At 58.8% G+C, this 21,762-nt stretch overlaps 1 protein-coding gene across 1 annotated transcript in view; it reads left to right on the top strand.

Moving 5' to 3' along the window:
• Positions 1-1,163: 1,163 nt before the first annotated feature.
• The window catches only part of SLIT1 (slit guidance ligand 1), a 50,497-nt gene continuing 29,898 nt past the window's right edge, over positions 1,164-21,762 (top strand). The window contains 3 exon segments of the mRNA XM_050898665.1: positions 1,164-1,217; positions 1,532-1,603; positions 2,255-2,326. Of these exon segments, the coding sequence (XP_050754622.1) occupies positions 1,539-1,603; positions 2,255-2,326 (137 nt within the window). The 5' untranslated portion in view covers positions 1,164-1,217; positions 1,532-1,538.

Genomic DNA, 21,762 nt, shown 5'->3' with positions numbered 1-21,762 from the left:
GGGAGGCTCTCGCCTGCTGTGCGGTGCTGCACAGGGACCCCCAGCTCTGCAGGCTGTGGGTCTCAGGGCTGCCGGTCCCCCTCTCCCTACAGTGCTCACAGCCCATAATGCGGAAAGGCACTGCAAAGCTGAAAACTGCGAGGCGCAAATCTCTGCAGCTCCCGGCTCAACGTATTTTAAAGCAGGATAATCCTAGCAGGGGCACGCTGGAGAGCATGGCGGGGGAGAGCCGGAGAGGTGTAGCCGGCAGGCAGGGAGCAGAGTCCCTGCCACGTGTGGGTCCAGCAGTGGGGCACACCTTGCCCTGGTGCTGAGCAGAGCCTGGGCAGGACAGCAGCCTTGGGGTGAGTGTAGGCACCCCACGGGCTGCCCTCTCCCCTTATTTCCACCAGCGAGGCGAGCAAGCCAGGACAGCATCTCCCTTCTGGCTGGAGTGTCTGTCGCTACGCTCACCCAGGGCTTTTGCATGAGAGAGCAATGCCAGGAGAAGCAGCTTGTCCTGTGCAAGCATCTCTTGGCAGGTGAGATTTGAAGTGTGGCTTGTTCTCCAGGCAGAAGGTGTGAGATGGCTGCGTACCGAACCAGTCGTAATGCATGTAGGTGACCTGCAGCTGGGTATTTGGAGGGATCCTGCTTTTCTGGGGGACAGTTGTTTGCTTTCTTATTACCCCTGCCCTCTCTAAGCCACTCTGTGTGTTTGGGATGACCCTGCCAGGTGTTGCTGCATTTCCAGAGTGGGGTGATATGCATCCAGCCAGGTGGCTGGTGGCGTCGCTGGGCTGCTTATTGCATTGCTGAGGGCTCTGGGGCTTCTGTCCCAAGGGGGGCATCCAGCGTGGGGACAGGGAGATGGGGAAGCCGGGCAGCCCCTGCCTGTTGCTGCTTTATGGTCCATGAAAGATGCCAGCTTATACACTCCTGGCCAGCCAGACTTCTGTGTGCCCAGTGCTGCTGGCCATTGAGAATGAGTGTCCTCTCTGGAGCCAGCAGCCAGCCCTGCCATTCCTGGCGAGGGGCACAGAAATGCAGCAGCCACTGCTGTCCTTTGGGCCCTGTCTGCCCTTTTTGGGGAGCTACTGGGGAGCCCCAGTGCCTGGCCACCTCCTGAGTGCTTCCTTGCTGATCTCTGCCTCTTCTCTCCACAGGGAGCTCAATGGCAACAACATCACACGGATCAACAAGAATGACTTTGCTGGGCTGAAGCAGCTCCGTGTCCTGTGAGTTCCTGGCAAAGGGCTGGCTGCCTCGACCTCGGCAGGCACCGTGCTCAGCTTGTGGCCCCTCCTGGGGCTGGTAGAGATTATGCTGAGCCCTTTGTTGGGCATCTGCCAGCGGGGCTGGAGGGCATCCACCTTGGGCTGAGCATGGTGGGCTTCCATCCAGGAGGGACTGGGGAGAAAGAGGCCAGGTTGTGTTGAGGGGATGGTGGAAGCGAGGTGGCCCTCGGTCTGGAGGAGCACTGGGGACACTGCTGGTGAGACGGGGGTGCTGGGGACCACCTTTCCAGAAAGCTGACCCCTTCTCTCCACAGGCAGCTGATGGAAAACCAGATCAGCACGGTGGAGCGTGGGGCGTTTGATGACATGAAGGAGCTGGAGCGGCTGTGAGTGCCCGGGCGCGGAGGCGGGTTGGCGAGGGGCTGCCGGGTTTAGTCGCAAAGAGCATCCTTTCCTTTTTGCCTTAAACCATGATGTATCAGTGCTGCCTGACTTCAAACAGCTTCTCTGCTGAGCGGTGGCGGTATTTTACAGTGTGGGAAGCAAACCTATTTCTGTTTCTATAGATCTTAAAGTCCTTTCTGATGCTTTTGAGGTGAGGAGCAGGTTAAACACAAATCACTCTCACTGTTATCAGCTGTGTCCTGTGTGTTTGCGAGGGAGCCGTAAGTTCCAGTCCAATACTCAATAAAATAGCTCAGCAGTTTAAAAATCCTGAGCTGCTCGAGGAAATATGAGGAGCTGAGCGAGCAGCAGGTTAACAGAGCAGTTAAGCAGCAATCAGCAGTTAACAGCTTGGAGTCCTGTCTGCATGTAATTACAACATTGTGAGTAAGTCTATTAATGCCCCGTTGGTTGCCCCCGCCTGGGAGTGCCGTGAGTGGAACAGGGGTGTCCTTGCCAGGTGGGATGCTCTGCTCTGATGGCTCCTCTGAGTGAGCCGAAGTGCCCCAGCTGTGCCCGGAGCTGCCAGCTGGGTTGCAGGCAGGGTGATTGCTTTGCCCCTGAAACCCTGACCCTTTCCTCCTTCCCTGCAGACGGCTGAACCGCAACCAGCTGCACACCCTGCCCGAGCTCCTCTTCCAGAACAACCAGGCACTGTCGCGGCTGTAAGTACCCTCTGTGCAAGCGGGGCTTCCCTGCCCAGCTGTGGCGCAGGCTTGCTTGTGGGGCTGCTCGGGGCTGCCATGGGGTTTGGAGGGGCACTGACGTCCCAGGAGGGTGCTGCTTCTGGGAGGTTGTGCTGGTAGTTGCTGATGTCTTGTCCCAGTGAGTGCCCGGTGTGTGGCAGGAGAACGCACCCTGTTTCTGAGCAACCCGAGCATGCAGCATGGCAGGGAATCAGCTTTGCCTTGCAGAAGACCTGAGACTGGTGCTGTTAAAGACTGCGTTAAACATCCTTGCAGTGCACAGGGATGTGGAAGGAGCTGCTGGCAGTTTGGGCTGGGGCTGGGGCTGGCGTCGCCGAGCTGGGCTGTACCTGCACAGCACCAGTTGCAGAGGTGCTGTGAGCCCCACAGCCTCCTCTCTGGGTGTGGATCACAGGCTCTGGAGCGGGGTGCCCTTACCCCCTAGACTGGGTTGTCATTAAGGGAGGGCAAAAGAGGATAGCCCCAGGGGGTCGCATCCTACCCGGAGACCTCTGCAGGGCCTGGAGAGCCCCACGGCCCCACTCCAGAGCTGCCTTTCTGCTGGTGTCCGGGGCAGCCGGGGGAAGGAGCGGAAAGCCCTGCCTGGGGCAGATCCAGCCCCTTGTGCCTGCTGCCCCCTCCCCGCACAGCCCTGCCTGTCCCTGTCCCTGCCTGTCCCTCTGCACCCGCAGAAACACCCCCAGGGACCGTCTCCTGTTGTGCAAGCCCCAGCTCTGCAGACCCCTCTTCCCTCCATGCAGCAGCAGGCTGCCAGGGAAGGGCTGCTGGGGTTTGATAAATACTCTCTTTTCCATGTTGGCTTTCCCTTGCCTGGGGCTGCTTTGCTTGGGCAACGGTAGCATTTTTCAAACTTCAGGAAATCCTCTTAACAAAGCATTTACAGGCTCTCAGCAATGTCAGGCACCGCATACATGGGGAAGTGGGCTGTGAAGAGGAGAGGGTGCATGCCAAACTGGGGCTGGGTGCTCTCCATCGCTCGGAGAAGATGCTTACACTCTTTGGCTGATCTGCAGTGCATAGGCGCAGGGCAGTTGTGGCCGGGACACGAGCTCTCTGCTTACTGCATCTTGTATCTCCGTTTCTCAGCTATGAAATGAGGATGCCAGGTCCCTGCCAGGGCAGGGTAGGAGTGAATGAAATAACTGAATGGGCTGAGACACTGCCAGGACAGGCATGACTGTGTCGGGGCCAGGCAGCCCTGCCTGCGCAGGCAGGCTGTGGCTGAGCTGTTTTGGTCAGCGGTGACGCCGGTTTCTTCTGACAGTGCCAGGGAGTCAGTCCCGGAGTCCAGCCGGAGGCGGTGTAATGAAGGGTTAAAACGGCGTGTGGGTTGCCAGCGTGGGATGTGTGAAATGGTGGACCTGTGCCAAAGATGGGCCTAGGTAATGGCAGCTGATAGCACAGGCGTTCAATTAATTATCAAATGGCATTTGTTGAGCTCAGCTGTGCCATATCGTGGCGCCAGCAAGGGCCCATCCTCCTCCAGCCGCCCATTGCATAACAAAAACACGGTCGAGAGAATTATTTTACAAACATTAATGTTTCCCTTTTAATCTTCTCTAGATTTTAATACCAGGCTCTTTCAAAAAGCAAACCCCAACAATTCATTGGGGAGATGCAGAAGGGCAGCCTCCCAGGCAGGCTGTGCGGTGTGCCCCTCCACAGCCCCCAGGCTCGCGTGGAGCTGGGGCTGTGCCACGGTGTGCACGGGGCTGTACCCACCCTCGCACGGTGTGCACGGGGCTGTACGTACTGCCGTGGGTGAGGAGGGATATGTGAGATGCTCCTTACAGCCACCCCATGTTCAGGTGCATTTCAGCCTCTGCCTGTTGCTTCCCGCGATGTGGTGGTTGTTTTGAACCTATTCTCTCCTGCCCTGCCTTGAAGCTGTTTTCTGGCCATCTCTGCCGTGACAAACTCTGCCTGGACACCAGCACCCAGAGCTTTTCTTGTGCAACCTGGGGCTGCGTGTGCGGGCTCAGATTTTGCAGCCCCTCAGCTACAGGTGGTGCCGTGTTTTGGGGAACTTTCACGCACACTTGGAGCAGAGGGTCCGTGCAAGGAGCTGTGGGATCAGGGAAGGGGGATGTGGTGAGCTGCCTGCCATCCTCTCTGCAGCACGTTACCTCACGTGCTGCCTGCGTTAGTGAGGGCAGGGATGGAGTGCTGGGGTCTGCCCAGGGAGCACATCAGGAGCCGCTGCCCTGGAAGAGCCTCGGGTGCTGTGTTTGGGCAGCAAAGCCCTGCACGCTGGAGGACCTGCTGCTCCCTCTCCTTATGACTGCCCATTGCTGAGATGCCCAAGGATGGTTTGGGGGGGACAGCAGAGCAGGGGGGTGCCCAGGGCAGAGCTTGTCTAGACACACCGTCACGCTGGCTTAGCAGGAGGTGGGACCTGGACTGGTGCTAGTCCGGCCAGTGTGGGAGGTCATAAGGGCGCTCTTAAATTGCTGCAAACCTGGCTCAGGCTACATGGATATGAGTCAGTGGGGAACAGGTTTAAGCTAAATTGAAATTAGCTTGCCTTAAACTGAAATCGGAGCCTCTCTGCCAGGCTTTGCACTTATTTAACTGCTGAAATGGATCTGGGGTGGCCCCGCGGCTCGGTGCCCCCTCCCTGCCCCAGAGGCAGGCTGGGACCTGTGCTGGTCAGGATGGGATGGGATGGGACAGGAAGAGAGGGCTCTTACCAGCACCGTGCTCTTGCAGATCCTGGTCTCCAGACCATTTCCAGCAAGCAGTGCCTGTGCAGGCTTCCCCATGCCCTGCCCACTGCGGCCACCCATGACGTGCTCCTCAAGCTCCTGGGGTACCTGCTAGGCGCTCATGTCCTCGCACCTTGATACTGGGAGGTCTTGAATTAGCAGAAACGGGCTGAACGAGTCGGGCTGAGATCTGTTTAGTTGGGAAATGAGGCTGCCAGGTCTGGCAGTGGGTGGCAGCTGAGGCAGAAAGCCAGGGGTGGATGCAGGAACCGGTGGGGGTTGCTTAGATGGGTACCTGGGTTCTGGCCTGGGTGCTCCAGCCTCTTCTAGCCTTAGTCTTGATGCATCTTCAGTAACATGGCAGCAGGTTAAGGGAAGTCTGTTGAATGTGGGGTGTGTGATATCTATAGAGCAGTTTTCTACTGTACCTTGAGCCTCATGGAAATATCTCACAAGCACAGAGAGGAGGACCTCGGGCTTGGGTCGGGATGGAGAGCTCTTTGTCCGCCTCCTGGGTCTGAGTGTCAAAGCCTAATCCATGTTGGTGGTGCTTTGTGGTCTCCCAGCCCAGCTCAAGCTGCAATTAGTTACTCGGATCTCGGCTATAAAGAGCATTTGTGCATCGGGATAATGGAAAGGGTTGGAGTTAAACCTGATCCATCAGGGCTTAAATAAACTGGGGAATGGCAGGAAAGGGCCAGCGGAAAGCAAACCTCAAATGAGGGCGTGGGGGAGGTGAGACGCCTGGAGAGGAATGTTTTCCCCTCGGTATTTGGGAATATTGAGCTGACGCCTGCCCGGAGCCCGTCTCGGTCTGAGATGGTGGGGGGGCTGTGCCAGTGCCTCGGCAGCGGGGCCGGGAGGCGGGAGGACTCTCCGCATGGCCTCCCTTATTTATATCCGCCGCAATGAGCGGATAGCTCATTAAGCAGTCCCGGTGGCTGGAAATGGTGCTGATCTGAGGTTTCACTGGAGAGCGCCTGACCCTAGCGACCCCATCTCAAACTGGGTTTAATTAAACTGTCAGCACTGGACGGAAGAACAAAGCATCGTGGGCTTGGGGGGGGCCGGGGTCCCCCCCACAGCTGGCTGGGGAAGAGCTCGTCTCCTGTGAGGTGGAGAGCTGATAAAAAATGGATCTTTCCTTCCATCGAGGATTACCCAGGCAAGAAGGTGACCTCTGCTATTGCACTGCCCAGCGCTGGTCCCCGGTGCCCCGCAGCCATGCACATCTTGGCTCAGCACCGGTGCCCCGGTGCAGCCCTGCAGCATGCCGGGAGCCAGGTGCTGGCAGACCTCACTTCAGCATCTCTCCCGAGCTGGCAGGAGCTGTTTTTTCCCTTGGGAAGGGGGACCCAAGCCCTTGAGTTTCTCTCTGCTCCCTTGGGAGAAATGAGGGAAGAATGGGAGAGGAGTTTTGTAGCCTTGTCTCCCCTCTCTCCCCACCTTCCCTTAAAACCTCCTCCTGAAGCCATTTTTAAGCCCCTTTGGGGGTGCTGGGTGGGGGATGCGAGGAGGAGAGAGGAGGCTGGGATGGCCGTAGCAGCAGGGTGAGAACAGAAACGCTGCGGGCGCATCGTCAGGGAGGCAAAGACGTGGGCTGTCGAAATGTGCTAAAGGCAGCCAGGCTGGCTATAAATAAATGGTTTTCTCCAAGGGAAAGCCGAGCTGGCGTGAGGGAAGAGAGGAGCGGTGGGTGCTCAGCTGCGGGGAGCTCTGGGGAGATGCTCCCGCAGGGGAGCAGCAATCCTGGCTGGATGTATCCCCCCAGGAGCAGCTGCCCAGAGGTTTCCCTCGCTGAAAGGCGCAGCAGCCGCTCCGTGCTCGGCAGAGTGGGAGCCGAGGGAGGATGAGCAGAGAGTAGGGGAAAAAGGTCCTGTCTCCAGAACAAGGAAGATTTAGGACATGGGCCACAGCCCATCGGTTCCTGTAGGACTCATGCCAGCAAAAATGGTGGAGGAGACAGTGCCGAGCCTGAGCTGGCAGCCAAGCCCAGGGGGCAGCGCCGGCGGTGCTGCTCTCCCATCTGTAAGGGCAGGGGCTCCCTGGAAACAGCATTAACATCTCAATCAGGACTGGTGGCTTTCTGAGCCGGGGACATGTGAAATGCTGTAGGAGCTGGGGGGATTGTCACGCTCCTGTGAGACTCCTCCTGCAGCTGGAGCCTGCAGAGGAGTAGCGGTGCTCTACACTTACTTCTGTCTGGGAGCTGAGGCAGGGACCAGGGGCAGATCCAGACCCCCTCTGGACCAGGAGTATTTAAAGATCTGGGTGATGAGGGAGTTTTGAGCTGAGTCGCAGAGAGCACTGCAGCTGGGTGTGCTGCCCAGGCAGGAGCGGTTACATTCCGGCAAGCTTTGGGGCAGGTTCCTCGCACCATCCCTGCATCTGGCCAAACCCAGCCCTAATTGCCTTTAGAAAAGCAGGCAGAGAAAAATGGAGCGGTGCTAAATAACTTGAGAAAATGCAAATTACATCCTTCAAGAAGGAGAGGACCACAACCACGCGGGAGGAAGCTGTGAGCTGAGTAGTAGCAAAACAGGGTGACAAGTGAAAAAGGAGCTGTCGGAGAAAAGAATAACAAAACAGGCCCTGCTCGGATGGGGCTGGCTGCGCGTGGGAGGTGTTGCTTGCGAGACTGTACCAGTGACCGTTCCTCTTGGCACTGCACCGGGAAAACCCCCGGATAGGAAAGGGAGAGATGGAGAAACGTCGGGACAAAAACCATGTGCTCGGTGGCGGCTGGGTAGAGGAGTGGTCCTGTGCCCCCGTGGCAGGTGGCCGTGCTGGTGCCCGCTGGGAGGTGTGGGTGCAGGAGGGATGCTTGCCGGGGCATATGGGTGCTGCAGCTCTGCTCCCCTCCCAGCTGGGGGGACTCGCCTGCCTGAGCCCCGGTTTCGATCTGGCGGGGGATTTTCAGTGCCTGCCTGCATATTGGCTCCCTGGAAACCCTGCCGCGGTGTTGGGCTGGCTCTAGCTGCGTGCCGGCTCTCCTGTGCCAGACACCCACCCCATCCTCCCACGGCCACGCCTGTTGGGGCTTTGGCTGAGGTTTGCTACCTCCAGCGAGGTTTTGTGCTCGTTCTGCAGCCGGTGAGCTCGGCGTGCGCCTGGCAGCCTGCAGCCGCTGCGTAGGAAGGGGCCTGCGGGCACAGTGTTGTGTTTTCATCTTTCCGTGCTGAAGCAGGGTTGCTTTGGCTCCCCGGGCGTGTGCCCCTTTACTGCTTTGCTCTTTGCACCGATGTGTATGTCCTGGTGTCCCTGCGCAGAGGTCCGCGGTCCAAGAGCAAAGTGCCAAGGTTGGAGCAGAGAGCCGTTCCCCCCGGAGCAAACCTCCCTGCTTCCCCTTCCCCAGCATCTTGCATTTCTGTCCCAGCTCCCCCCTCTGGCAGCATCCCCCTCCTCTTGTGGGGCGAGGGCCAAGTGTCCTTGCTGTTGCCGTGCCCACATTTCGGCCGTTGTCCCCTTGACTCTGGGTGCCGTACCCCCTCACACTCCCCGACAAAGCCCCTTCTGTCGGGGACAGAGCAGGGCTGGGGGGGCTGGACTGGGACGTGTCCCCCCGAATACCAATAAGGAGGGGGAGCGTGTTTACCCTGGTAGCTGGGGGGGGACTGCAGGGTCTGGGGACTGCAGGGTCTGCGGACTGCAAGACCCCCCCCACCAGCCGGGGGGACGGGGAGGGGGAAGGGAGGCCTCGCTGCAGCCCCCGGGAACAAAGAGTCAGTGTGGCTCGTGACAGCTCTAAGGAAACGCGGGGAAACAAATGTGCCACTAATAGGTGGGGAGGTTACCTAGGAAAAGATGCTGCCAGGCAGGCAGGCAGCCAGCCCCCTCCCCAGCGGGCTGGCAGGCGGCGAGGGGCTGGGGCTGGCACCCCCAGGGTCGGGGGGCTGCAGTGGGGCCAAGCCGAAGCAGGTTTGCATGCCCTCGCGCTGCTGTCCCTGTGGGGACAACATCCTTACAGGCAGAGCAAGGACATCTCTGGGTTTTTGGTTTTTGTGCTGGGTGTCCCTGCTGGGAAGCAGCACCGTTGTGCAGGGAGCTGCTCGCTGCCTGTTTGCTTTCCCCCTTCTTCCTCCGTCGTTAATGTGCCACAGACCTCGGGTTTTTTTTGGGGCCCCAAAAAGACTCCCTGGGGGATCCTGAGTACAGCCAAGCCTCAAAGCCTCACGAATTAAACACTTGTTTAAGACCTTTTTATATTTAAGCGCTTCCATAAGCTTGTTGGGACCTGACTCACAGCCTGCGGAGGCACAGGAGTGCCGGAGTGAGGGTCGCTGCCATGCCCTGACCTGCCGCTGAGCAGCCTCCCCCTTTGCTTCCCACCAGCCTGGGCCCCCTCCCACCGGGCTGATGGTGCAGACCCTGCACAGCAGTGCCTTGGCCCCCAGCTCTGTTCTGTGCCATTATCCCGCCGGCAAGCCAGGGCTGCCAGGAGCGGGCATTGCCAGCCGGCTGCCTGGAGATAATCTGCCCCCTCCCTCCGTGCACCCCGTTGTGCTCCTGACCTGCGGCTGGCTCCAGCTTTCTGGGGGTTGAGCTGCTTCCAAGGTTTCCCTGGCAATGCATGGGGTCGAGCCCTGCTCCCGGGGGTCCCTCCTCAAGCCACCGGCTCTGCCGGGTGCACCCCCGGTCTTGTTTTGGGTGCAGCCTTGGATTTGGCTTTTGTAACATTATTAAAGCAAAGGGGTCTGGGTCTGTAGTGAGGTGCAGCTTCCAGCTCCCTGCCCCTTTCGGCAAAGTGCCCCCCTCCACATGGCATTGTGCGGCGCATCCCTGCCCAGCTCCTCGGCGATCCCTGCTGCACCAGCAAATGGGAATTTGCAACCCACGGGTAAAAAGCGATGGAAAATCAAGTCTTCCTAATGCTGGGCAGCAGTGCTAATTACACAGCTATTAAAACACAGGGGAATTATTTATTCCCTCCCCGCCTCACAGCTCATTGGCTGCATTGTGCCACATTCACCCCCTGGCCACCTTTGGTCCCCTGAAAGAGTTAAAAGAGCACTTGGAGGAGCCGATCCCTTTGTCCATACATTTTGAGAGCAGAATAAAGGCATTTCCTTCCTCCTGTTTTCACAGCTCAGATAGCAGAAAGGTTCAAAGCAATATTAAGGAATCGTGAGCAGAATTAGCCTTTGGTAATTTGACTTCCAAGATGTGGAAGAAAAAAAGTCTTATGCAGCGATTTTAGGGTGAGTTATAACTTGGTACCCCTGTACGTGTATCCCACAGATGTGTTAACATGCAGAGCCAGGTAATTAATCTGCATTTGCTCGTTGATTCTCCTGCGGGTGGGTGCTGGACCCCCTTGTCTCTCCTGCTGGGACTGCCGTGAAAACAAGCCATCGGCAGTTTCCAGCGCTGCTTCCGACAGCTGCCTGCAAGGGTGCCTGTGCTGCGTCCCTTCTCTGCTGCTCCCGAGGGGCCTGTGGTGCTGTCGGCATCAGTGCTGGACCACACAGCCTGCAGCCCAGGCACCAGCAGCTCGGCTCAGTGGGCACCGGCTTCTTGCCCAAGCAGGCTGCCTGGGGCACCGGGGTGCTTTATCCACTGCAGTAGGTGGGTAATTTTCCCCGTGCTAAAGTGCCATAAAGACCAAACATGTGAGTGTGAGTGGGGAAGATGCCCCTTCTTACACCCAGGGTGTTTCCTGGTGTCGCAGGGCTTGTAGGCATTGCCAAGGGGAAGCTGTCCCCTGCCTGCAGGGATGGGCTGGGGGCGTCCTGGTTTGGAGAGCCCGTTTCCCTGTGCGTGCCGATCGGTATCCATGTGCGAAGAAACCCAGCCAGCAGCGTGTTGGGGGTGGGTTTGGGGAGGTGGGGATTCATTTCCCAGATTCTCATCTGTGTTAAATTAATTATCATCTCAGGCTTATCCTCACTTAACCAGTGAGACGCAGACGTCTGTGGTTGGGACCCCCACCGCTCTGCCAGAGCTAAGCAGCATATGGATTAGGGGGTCTTACCGGCTGCCTCCCCTGGCCCCTCCGTGGTTGTTGCATCGCCTTTTGTCCCTGGAGGCTTCGGTCCCCATTTGTGTCTGTATTGCCCTTCAGGACAGGAAAAGCTGGATTAATTTTTACCGCTCTCAAGGGAGCTGTTGGTAACCAAAGAAGTCTTGCTGTCTTGTTTTCTATAAACCGGGAGGCAGGAAACGGCAGGGATGGTTTAAAACGGTTTCCTTGCCCCCCCCTTCTCCCCGCCTGGCCCTCGCCGTCCCTCCGATGGGGGATGGCGTTTGGGGCAGAGCTGCTTGGAGAGAAATAAAGTCACTCAGACTTTTTCCCAGGCCCTGTGGCTGGAGGAGGGAGGTTTCTCCAGGAGGTGCAGGTGGGAAGAGCTCAACCATCCTCTTGAGTGTTTGGGAAATGGTAATTTTGTGATCCTGCAGAGGAGGAGTGAGGGGTGTTAGCCCCATTGCATGGACAGAGTATTAAATGTGGAAAGCACAGGAAAAGCTCCCAAAAAGTGCCTCTCATCCCAGAGCTGGGAAGTCCTCCATCCCCAGACCCCTCCCATGGCAGAACAGGGAAAGGGACCCAGGAGTCCTGGCCCTGCGTCCCCCCCGCCCCACTTTCCCATCCCTGATACAGCGTTCAAAGGGGCTTTTGTCCAGCTCCGAGCCCCACAGGTGGGTGGGCGCTTCATCCCCCCTCCCTTACCCCTGGGCTAGGATGCTTTTTCCCAGGGGCCGCCGTTGGCCCGTCGCTACGCGACGCGGGCTTGCGGATCGCCTCGGCAACGGGGGCCTGGGGATGCGGGTTGGGGGTCGACCCCATCACGGGACACTTTTGGGACGTTTGCCCGGGGGGCTGGCGATCCCGCTTGCCGCGGACCGGCACGTACCCAGCAAAACGCGCGGCCGCGCGTTTTGCTGGGTACGTGCCGGTCCGCGGCAAGCATGGTGGAAATGCAAAATCGGTGTGTGCCGTGCTGGTGCAGGCGTGGCACAGGGTGTGGGGTCAGGGCACAGGTACCTGGCATCAGGGTTTCACCCCAGGGATGCTCCATTGCAGCTCCTCTCCATTGCACAGCCAGGCTATTACTGCCCGGCAATTACCGCCGGCGCTACTAATTACTAAACATAGGGACGAAGTCGGGGCAGTGTAGTGGGGGGGGCGGAGATCTGTGCTTGTGGGGTAAACGGGAGCAAGCAAGCAAGGAGCAAGCAGGGGGGTTGGCTGCATTCCCAGGACTTGGCGGCGTTTCCAGCCCTTGCTCTCTGACCGGAGGCATTTCCACCTCCCGGCGTTGCCATCCTGCTCCGGCTCGCTTGTTCTCTTCCCCACGGGCGCAGCGTGTTGCTCATTCCTGCATCCTACGATTTCACAGCATCCCCACAGCCGGGTGTTAATGAGATTAGACCCAAGCTTTAAGATGTCTCTCTCTATCCTTTGCCATCCAATTACGCAGCCCGCATGGTATCTGATTGCCTGCGAGAGGGGAGGACTGGGGCTGGCTGGGATGGGAGGATGCAGCTGGTCTTTCTGGGTATCAGCCCCGCCGTGCCGAGTGGTTTTCTTTCTTTTCTTTTCTTTCTTTCTTTTTTTTTTTTTTTTTTTTTTTACTCCCCCCTTGGCTTTGAGCTGCTTCGTTTGGCTTTTTCATCGCTTCTCGACGTGGTAGCTGGGCAGAATTTGTTTAAATTAACTGCTTGAATGGCAGCGTTTGTGTGTGTTGGTGGGGGGGAGCTCAGACAGCACTGAAATGGATGAGGGGGATTAAAGGTGCCTAATGGGTTCCAGATGGGCATCCCGGACTGGGAAACACCCCCACAACCCCAACCCCAGGCGGGGGCCACTGGCAAACAGCTCGGGGCTGGGAGCCGGGATGCTACAGCGGGTGGCTGCCTGGCTCTCCTGCGGCAGGGCAGCTGCTCCGAGCATGTGCCCGTGGGACCGGGGTGTCCTGAGGCTCCCGGGCTGCTGGCTGCCTCTGCGCCATGCCCAGGGCGAGCAGGCAGATGCACCGCAGGAGGCACCCGCCCTGGCTGGCCCAGAGCATGGCGTGCAGCAGGCTCCGCTCTCCCCCCTCCACACGCTGCAGGCTCTGGGGACGTGGGGCTGGGGACAACTGCTGTGTGCGAGTCCGGCTTTCGGAGGTGCCTCAGCTCCAGTGTTAGCTGACAGTGCAAATACAGCCCGCCACGGCAGCACTGCTGGAGCGGCAGTTTCTGCTCAGCGGTCTTGGTTGCAATGTGAGGAATGATAATATTTAGTCTTTGACACCCTCCCCCTCTAGGGTACCTCGGGGCGCTCGCTCAGTCCAACCCCCCACCGCTGCAGACACCAGCGTATTTTTTCATATTTACAGATGGAAAACTGAGTCCCAGAGACAGGAGCTGAATTGCCTGCATGGCCCTGCCAGTTGCATTTCCCAGACCTGTAGGGATTAGAGACACAGTGACAGCCCTCCCCGGCTCTCCAAGAGCTGTGCCTCCCACTGATGGCCAGATTTCTCCTCCAGACCTGCTACATGGTGCCAGGGCTGCGTGTTCGCAGCCTGTCCGATGGCAGTGCCTAGCTTGGAAGCATGTCAGTCCCCAGTGAGATGAAGGGTGCAGGAGCGAAGGACTGCTGGGGAGCGGTGTCGCTGGTGGGGACCGCAAGGTCGTGGGGAGGGTCATTGCTTTCGAGTTTTATTAATGGCTGAGAGTGGGAGTGGGACATGAGCTGCGAGCCGGCTGGCTGCTAGGAATATCACCAGTGCTGTCAGACGGCTCATCATTTCGTGGGGGATTTAAGCTGCTTAGGGGAGCAGGCTGCAGAAGAGCCCATCAGGTTTAATGGGAGCGAGCGGTACCTTTTGCTATTGAAAGCTGGAAAAGCCCTGTTCCCAGCGGGAAGGAGCCCACTCACTCTGCAATGGCTTTTTGTGAAGGCAGTGGTTTGCTCCGGCGTGTCTGGCTGCATCCAAGCAGATGGCCGAGCTGGGGGATGAGGCAAGGCACAGGAGAGGAGAGCCACAGCAGCGCTCCCGATCCAGAAGGGCTGCAGCAGAAGGTGGGGGCTGAGGAGGGTCCGGGCAGGGTGGCAGGGGGGCACGTGGGGCGGTTGGGAAGTGCTGGCCGGCCTCCCTCACCTGCTGACCCTCGGCTGACGCTCCGTCTGCCAGCCCTCCCGGCCCATCCTTGGCCCCACATTCCCCCCCGGCTCTCGTTTCCTTCCACAAATATTGAGAAAATAAATAGTGTGGCCAAAAGGGGACGTCCCCGCGTCCCACTGCACACAACCGCCTCCCCGGGGAGCCGCGCAGGTGGTGACCCCGCATTCCTCAGCCCGAGGGTTAACCGGAGAGAAAGCAAATATTGGCTTCTCTGGAGGCCACCCCAGCCCGTGCCCCGTGGCCAGGGCTGCCTCTTGCCTGAGGAAAGGGGCTCACGGGCAGGCAGGTCCCCATCCCCGGCAGGGGAGGTTGCACAAACCTGGCTCTTCGCCCGGGTAGCGCGAGGTCCCCGCCGTGGTCTGAGCCTGCTCCTCGGGGCAGGAGGTGCCCCGGCACGGTGGGGACAGGTGAAGCCACGTGGGTGACAAGCTGGAGGGTCAGCCTGTGCCGGGCACTGGCTGCGGTGGGCTGGGGGCACGGCTGGTGTGCTGCCAGGGCTGCCTGCCCCTCTGCCTATTGCTGCATCTGCCCCCGGGGCATGCTTCTGTGCCTCGGGGAACTGAAGGCACGAAGCTGGAAGGGCCTCGCCGCCACCCCACCGGGAGCTTGTGCATGCAGTGCCGATGGCAGGAGCCCAGCACTGCCAGCTCCCACTGCCACTGCGGGCCCTTCTCGGCTGGGCTCCTCCCATCCCCCTTCAGCCCTGTACATGGTTTTGTGGTCCAGGAGTTGCTCCACGGAGCGTGGGACCCGTGTTGATGCCAGGAGCCTTTGCAAGCCCCTCGCTCCCTGGGGCAGGATCTGGCTTCAGCGGGGTCCAGCAAAGCGTATCCTCCTTCTCCCCCATCCTTCTTCACTCCCTTCATCCCTGTCTTGTCTCTTAGCAACTGCCCCTGGCCAGGACCTGGGCTGTGCAGGGAGGGATGTGACACTTTCTATGCATCAGTCACTTTGCCACCTCAAGAATGACGGCGAGGTTGTTAACCCCCGCGGCACTGGTTGGGCTGAGGTGCGGTGAGCGATGATAGAACATCCCCGCGACGCCTCCGCTCGGGTAGCAGCCGGCTGCTCTGCCTCCAGCTTGAAACCAATCCCCGCTACAATAATGATACAGGCGGCAATCAGGGAGGAATTAAAGGATAATTAATGCCAATCCACATGGAAAATTTCTCTCGTCAAACAAACCTGATATCATTTTTTTTGATGAGCTGACAAATTGGGTTGATAAGTAGCGACTGTGCTGACATGATATACCGAGACTTCTGCAAGTCATTTTACTCTTGCCTGGAGGATATTGCGATGAAAACATTAATATTCTGCAAAAATCAGTGTAGCATTTCTGACAATGTGCTTCACTAGTAGACTTCCCGGGGGAAATGCAGCGGTCGCCTTTCTGGCAGGGTGCAGCAGGGGTCTGATGATGATGAACCGATGTTCACCATCTCTGCAGAGCTGCAGTGGTCCTGGGATCTTCAGTGGCAATATTGACTTTTGCCAGCCTCCCGCCTCTTGTTGCCTCCTCCTTCTGCCCCGTGCCAGCCGAGGGTGTGCAGTGAGCTGGGCGGTGTAAGTGATGTGGCCGGGGAAGAAGCCACCTGCACCGTCACGGAGCTCGGTTTGGAAGAAAACACGAACTGATAGGTGAAAGGAGCAGGGCTGGTGCTGCCGGTGGGCTGCCGGTCTGGCGGGATGCTCCGCCTGAAACACCTGCACTGGAAAACATCCTCGTGCAAGGTCATGCAGCTGGGGAAAAAAAAAATGTAGGTCACAGCTACAAGACGGGGAACAGCGTCTGGGGATGTGGTTACACTGAAAAGGACTTTGCAGCCATCGTGGCAGCCTGCTTTGGGATGCGGGCTTCCAGTGCTGCAGCTTGGGGGGGCGATGGATGAGCAGAGCAGCTCTGGGTATCAGGGGCTGGGGGGCAGTCACTGTTTTGGGGGGCAGCAGGGAGGCCTCCGCTGAGCATCGTTTCTGCTTTGGGGCCCGTGGTTTAGAGAGATGTTGGGAAATTAGAAATTGCTCAGAGAGGAAGTGCAGGATAATTGGAGGTCTGGAAAACCTGCCTTCCAGTGAAAAGAATTAAAAAGCTCAGCCTATTTAGTGTATGCAAGAGGAGGTTAGGAGGGGATTTGATCCCCGTCTTTGCATACCTGCATGGGGAGAAGCCTAATTGTAGGCACCTCATTAATTCTGTAAAAAAAGAAATAGAAAAGAAAAAGAGAAAAAGCATAAAATCATTCAATAGCTGGAGGCTGAAACCAGACAAATTCAGACTAGAAATAAATTTGTTTTTTTCACCACGGAGAGCAGTTAACCATTGAACACTCAGCTGGGAAGAGGTGGATTGAATGTCCTTTGAAGTTGTGAAGGAGACCGTACTTCTCTCCCTGATGGTGAAAATAGGAAGGGACAGGGTTGGAGCAGGAATCCCAGGGAGGGCTCTGCGTCTGGGCTGTGTGCATGGAAGCATCCCAGTGATAAAGTGTCCCCTTCTGGGTGATGGATGGCACCCCATCTGCTGTCCCTCTCTGGGCATCGGGGACATCAATCCAGTGCTTCCATCCCAGGCCAGGACCTTAATTGCTCGCAAAGCCCCGAGCATCCCTGCTCTGCGAGGCTGGCTGAGCAAAGCTGGCTGCAGAGGCTCTTCTCCATCCAGGACGATGCGAGGTGACATCTGAGCAGGCACGTCTGCTGGTGGGGACGGGGCTGCCGCAGCCGAGGGGCTGCTGGGGGGGGGCTCTCAGGCTGCCCCTGCTGCTCTCAGCTGGGCCAAGGGAGATCTGCTGGCGCCGGTCTTCCCACGCTCTCCCCAGGGGATGCTCAGCCGCGGCCTTCCTGACCCCTGCGCTGCAATCCTGTCTGACCGTCTTAGGCGGAGTTATATTTTACTAGCACGGTAAAAGGGAAAGACAGCTTTGCTTTAATTTTATGAGCTACAAAGTACCTTGCCTGGTTAGGTGCTGGCTGAGGTTTGCAAGGGCTCTGGCTCGGAGTTCACAGGGCAAATAGCAGCAGTGGTTGAAGATGCCATCTCTCCCCTACGCTGCTCCCTTGCCCATCACAACTGCTCTTCCTCCAGTGCCCCCATCTCCGCAGAGCTGGGCAGGATCTGCTCCTCTCCTGTTCCCATCCCTTTGCAGAGAGACGCCAGCAGTGACCGTGACAGCGAGGCCAAAACGGAACGCTCCCGGGTTGTCCGGCTGTGGGGTTTTCCTGGCTGCTGGTCCCCTGAAATTGTTCCTGGGACAGTGAGAAGGCGAAAGCTGGCAGTAGCTGGGGATGTGGCTCTGAGAAAGTCCCACCCTGGCTGCACATTTGGGGACAACGCGTGCAGAGCAGTGGGATGCTGCGGGGAGCCGTCGGTGCCCTCGTGAGCAGGGCGGTGCATGCAAACGCCCGTGTGCCCTCGCAGCCTGCCGACCCCTGATCCCCCGGTTGTAGGAATGTCTTTACATGCTCTGGGAATCTTTGTGCTCCTGTCCTTGCAGCCTGCCACTGCCGGGCCTGGGTTTTGTGCTTTTGCTTCTTTTTTTTTTTTCCTTTTTTTTTTCCTAGCCTCTTTCACAAAGACACCTATTCTCCCTCTGTGCCCTGGGGATTTACACGGAAAGCTCACCCTCAACACAGCAAAAGAAAGGCCTGGGCGGCCAGGGAGAGGAAGCTCACACAAAATGCGGTGTGTGGCTCTTTGTGTCCCCTTTGTAATTCCTCTGCACAATGAACTGCCCTGGCCACCCACCAGCCCCGGGGTACCCCCAGGTGCCCCGTCTGCTGTGCCCCCCTGCAATGCGGCAGCGGGCAGAGTTGGGGATGCTCCTCGCCAGGTGGCTGAGAGCGCAGCCTTTGTGCTCGGAGAAGGGGAAATTTGGGCAGGATGGAGATCGTCATGTTCCCGCAGCAGCAAAAAGCCCCCTCGCATCCCCGCCGGCCCCCGGGCAGGGCGCTGGGGGGGTCCCTCCGGCAGAGCCCTTCCATCAGCCCCGCTCTGACGGCTTTTAACATGCTAATCACCCTCTCAAGGGCAGGAGCAGCTCTGTGTAAAACCCATGTTCAGCCCTCGGTCATGGACATTTGCTCGGAGACACAGTGTTAAATATTTATCCTCCCCGCCTCCCTGCCCCCCGACTCTGCAGGCATTAACAATAGCGATCGCAACTGGCCCCTTCCCCCTCGCCGAGAACATGTGGCTCCCGGACCATGACAGCGAACGTTATCGTTTGTACCTGTGAATTATTGATAAGGTATAAGATAGTTCTTGCGGTGAAAAAATAATGAGGGGGAGAGGCTGTTTGCAGCCTGGCGGGGCGGGCGCTGCTGCAAACCCTCTTCTCCGGGGGCAAAACGGGCGGTGGGACCCCGTTCCTGTCGGGCCCCGTCTGCCAGCTGACCGTGCCAGCCCTTAGCAGCGTGCAGCCGGCACCGGGCTGCCTTTGTGCATGGCGGCTCCTCTCTCGGCGTGGGTCTGGCTGGCGCCTGTCCCCTCCTGGCTGCCCTCTGCCTTCCCCGGGGGAGGTGGGCAGCTGCCCTCCCTCCCCAGCCCCACGCTGCCTGCAGCTACCCGTGAGCTGGGGGATGCTCGCTCAGGCAGCTGCCTGCGGGTCGTGGAGGTGAGTGGGGATGTCCCAGCTCCGCGGGTCGGCTGCCCGCCCTGCGGTGCCTTGGCGGGGAATGGGCAGGTATCGCCCAGCCCCGCAGACGCCGTGGCTCCAGCGAGCAGATGGGGTTTAGCCTGGGAGAGCCTTTCAGCTGGCAGGGCTGGGGGGCTCGGGAGGTCTCCAGGGGCTGGAGGAGGGAGAGCGGTCCTCGGTCCTTGGCTTTATGGCCACTGATGCGCGCTGTCCCTATGCCCTATGACAGATTAATCCCTGGAAAAAGGGTGATGAGGCTGCTGAGTCCCTGGAAAGCAGGTGGCAGCCCTGGAAGGGGGTCTGTTCCCCAGTTTAGGGCTGTCCTTTGGCTAGGAGCTGGACTCAGCACATCCGTCCCCTGAGCTATGGAGGTGAGACCCTGTCCTGGAGAGCCCCTGGGTCCGCCAGCTCTGGCAGGTCTGGGCTTCGGCTGCGCTTTGCGAGGCTCTGGGATGCCACGTGGGAGGGTGTGGATGGCTCGGGGGGATCTTGTCGTTGGTAGCGTGGGCAGTCTGATTAAAATCAGGGTGCCTCTTTAAGCCAGTTCAAAGCCCAGCTTTGATGTACTTAGACCCTCAAACCCACTGTGTTTTGCGGGGAGAGCATTAGCAGGAGAGCCAGGGCATTAGCGTGCAGAGCCTGGCCCAATCTGGGGTTACACATCTGCGTCCCTGGGCTGGGTGATGGGGCACCGGGGCGCTGCGCCCACCCCAGGGACAGTGAGGGTCTGGAGGGAGCACAGCCGGGATGAGGCACCCTCCTCCCTTGCACAGAGCCCCCCGCTGTCCTCCGGCAGCACCACCCCTGCCCAGGAAGGGGCTGCCCAGACCTGCCGTGCACCGACATCAGGTGTTGCTTTCCCCAAAACGTGTCTGAATCCGGTGTCCCGGACTCCAGGGATGCAGGATGTGCTGTTATTTCTGAAGATACAGGAGTGCCTGGGAGGCAGAGCAGCCCTTGCTTATCACCTGCCGCAGCCTGGGCCATAGCCAGGGGCCACCCAGGCAGCACTGCTCCCCACCTCCTGCCCCATTCGTGGCTCCCCGTAGTGGCCATGGGGCTGGGAGGATTCCCGTGAGCCGCTCGCCTTCATGGCTCCCTTGCTGGGTCTCCTGGGGTAAGGTGGAGGTGTGGGGTGCTTGTGAGCACTGCGGGGGGAGATGGATGTCTCATGCTGTTCCTTGGCATTGGCACTGCCACTGTCCCTTTCAGTCTGGCTTGAATGGTTTGGATACTGATTTTAATTGCACACTGTAGTAGCAGAGTTGCTCCCAGCCTCCAGTTTCTGACTTCATCCCTGCCTAACCTCCCCAGAGTGCTCCTTGAATTGTGTGCCCAAGGAAGCATTTCTGGGTGAGGAGCATTGCACTGGTCTTTCCACTGGCCCCAAAAGATGGGCTGGTCTCCTGGAGGGGCCGTGTCCCCCCCTCTGCTGCTCCCCAGGGTGCTGCTTTTCCAGGTGTGCTGGTGCAAGGGTGGGTGAAAAATGACACTGCCGGGGCAAAGGCTCAAAAGTGAGAATTAAGGAGTGATTAAGAGAGCACGCGCATGTGCAGCGTGTCTGCACGCTGCTGGGTGTGTAGACGTGATGCGGTGGGCAATGGGTTGCAGCACGTGTGCCGCAGTGTGTATGGGCGCAACGGGAGATGCTCCCAGGCAGCGTGCGGAGAGCCCCTAGTCCGAGGGTGGTCCAGCATCAGGCAGCGTTACCCCTGCGTACAAGCTGCAGCATGGGAGCTGTAGCGAGGAAGGGGCCGATTATGGCAGAGCATCCCCGAGTGGGTGATTGATCCCACCATTAAAGGCTCTGGGAGCATGAGCCCTCATCTTCCCGCTCACCTTCCCACTCCCTGACTTGCTTCCAGTCATGCAGCAAATACAGGCCAGGCCACTCGCGTATCAACTTTGAAGTGTGAATTTCAAACGCTCCCTCTGTCCTCATCCCCTCTCCGGTGTCTGATGGGAGGCGCAGAGAGCGGCAGGAGCACCAGGCACATGAAACAGCCCTGTTCAAAGTCCTGTGCTGTGGCTCCCACTTGCAAGCCGAGTAAAGTTTGCAGGCAATTACCTGGTGTTGTTCACTGCCTTCGCTCCCAGCCTTTTCCCTTGCAAACTGCCTGCTCTCTGCTTTGCTTTTAGGGGAAGAGCCTGTCCGCGGAGCGGCTAACAAGCTGCATTGGGTTGGGCTCTTGCCTGCAGGTTATGATGAGGGGTGCTGCAGCCCTCCTGTGCCCCATCCCGTGGTCCCCACAGCTCCATCTCAGCGCTGTGTTCAGCTCTTACACCAAGCAGGTGTTGAGGATGGAGGCACAGATGCTTTCTGTGCAGAGGGCAAAGCAAGACAGCCATGCTTTGGCCTCATTCAGAGCCAACACATGAGGACGGGACCAAACCCAAGCCCTTTTCTCTCCAGCTGCCTTCTGGCTAGAGGAATGCAGTGAGGACCACTCAGCCCACGCTGGATCCCAGGGTGCTGCGGGGTGCTCGCGTGCTCGGCCAGGGCTGGGGCTGTGTGTGCGCAGGGAGGATCTGGTCCCTTCCCCGTGCGAGGCAGAGGCGAGACAGCGTGTGTGAACTCGACTTCACAAGACATCAAATGCACTGCAGTTGGATGAAAATTGGCTCTCGGAGCTCCTTTCTTCTGGCGCCGAGCAGCTCCCCGCTCCTGCTCCCCCCTCGGCGGGTGGATGGGCTGATAATATGAGGAAGCGCCTGCTCCCCTCCAAGCCGCGGTGCCTGGGATCTCATCTCCAGGCTCGCCAACAATTTGCATTAATGTTTACTTAACTAACCGGGAGCCCTCTTACATCCCAACCGCCTTTGCTGCAGGGCTCATGGGGGCTCGTGGGGGCGGCGGGACCGGCAGAGGCGTTTCTGGGCTGCCTCCTTTGTGCTCCAGGAATCTCCAACCCTCAGAAAAAAATCCTCTTCACCAGAAGAATGGG

Source organism: Gymnogyps californianus, chromosome 6 (genome assembly GCF_018139145.2).
Source record: "Gymnogyps californianus isolate 813 chromosome 6, ASM1813914v2, whole genome shotgun sequence".
NCBI lineage: Eukaryota > Metazoa > Chordata > Aves > Accipitriformes > Cathartidae > Gymnogyps > Gymnogyps californianus.
Note: the sequence above shows the minus strand (reverse complement) of the source record. Positions and strands in the feature narration are given on the sequence as shown.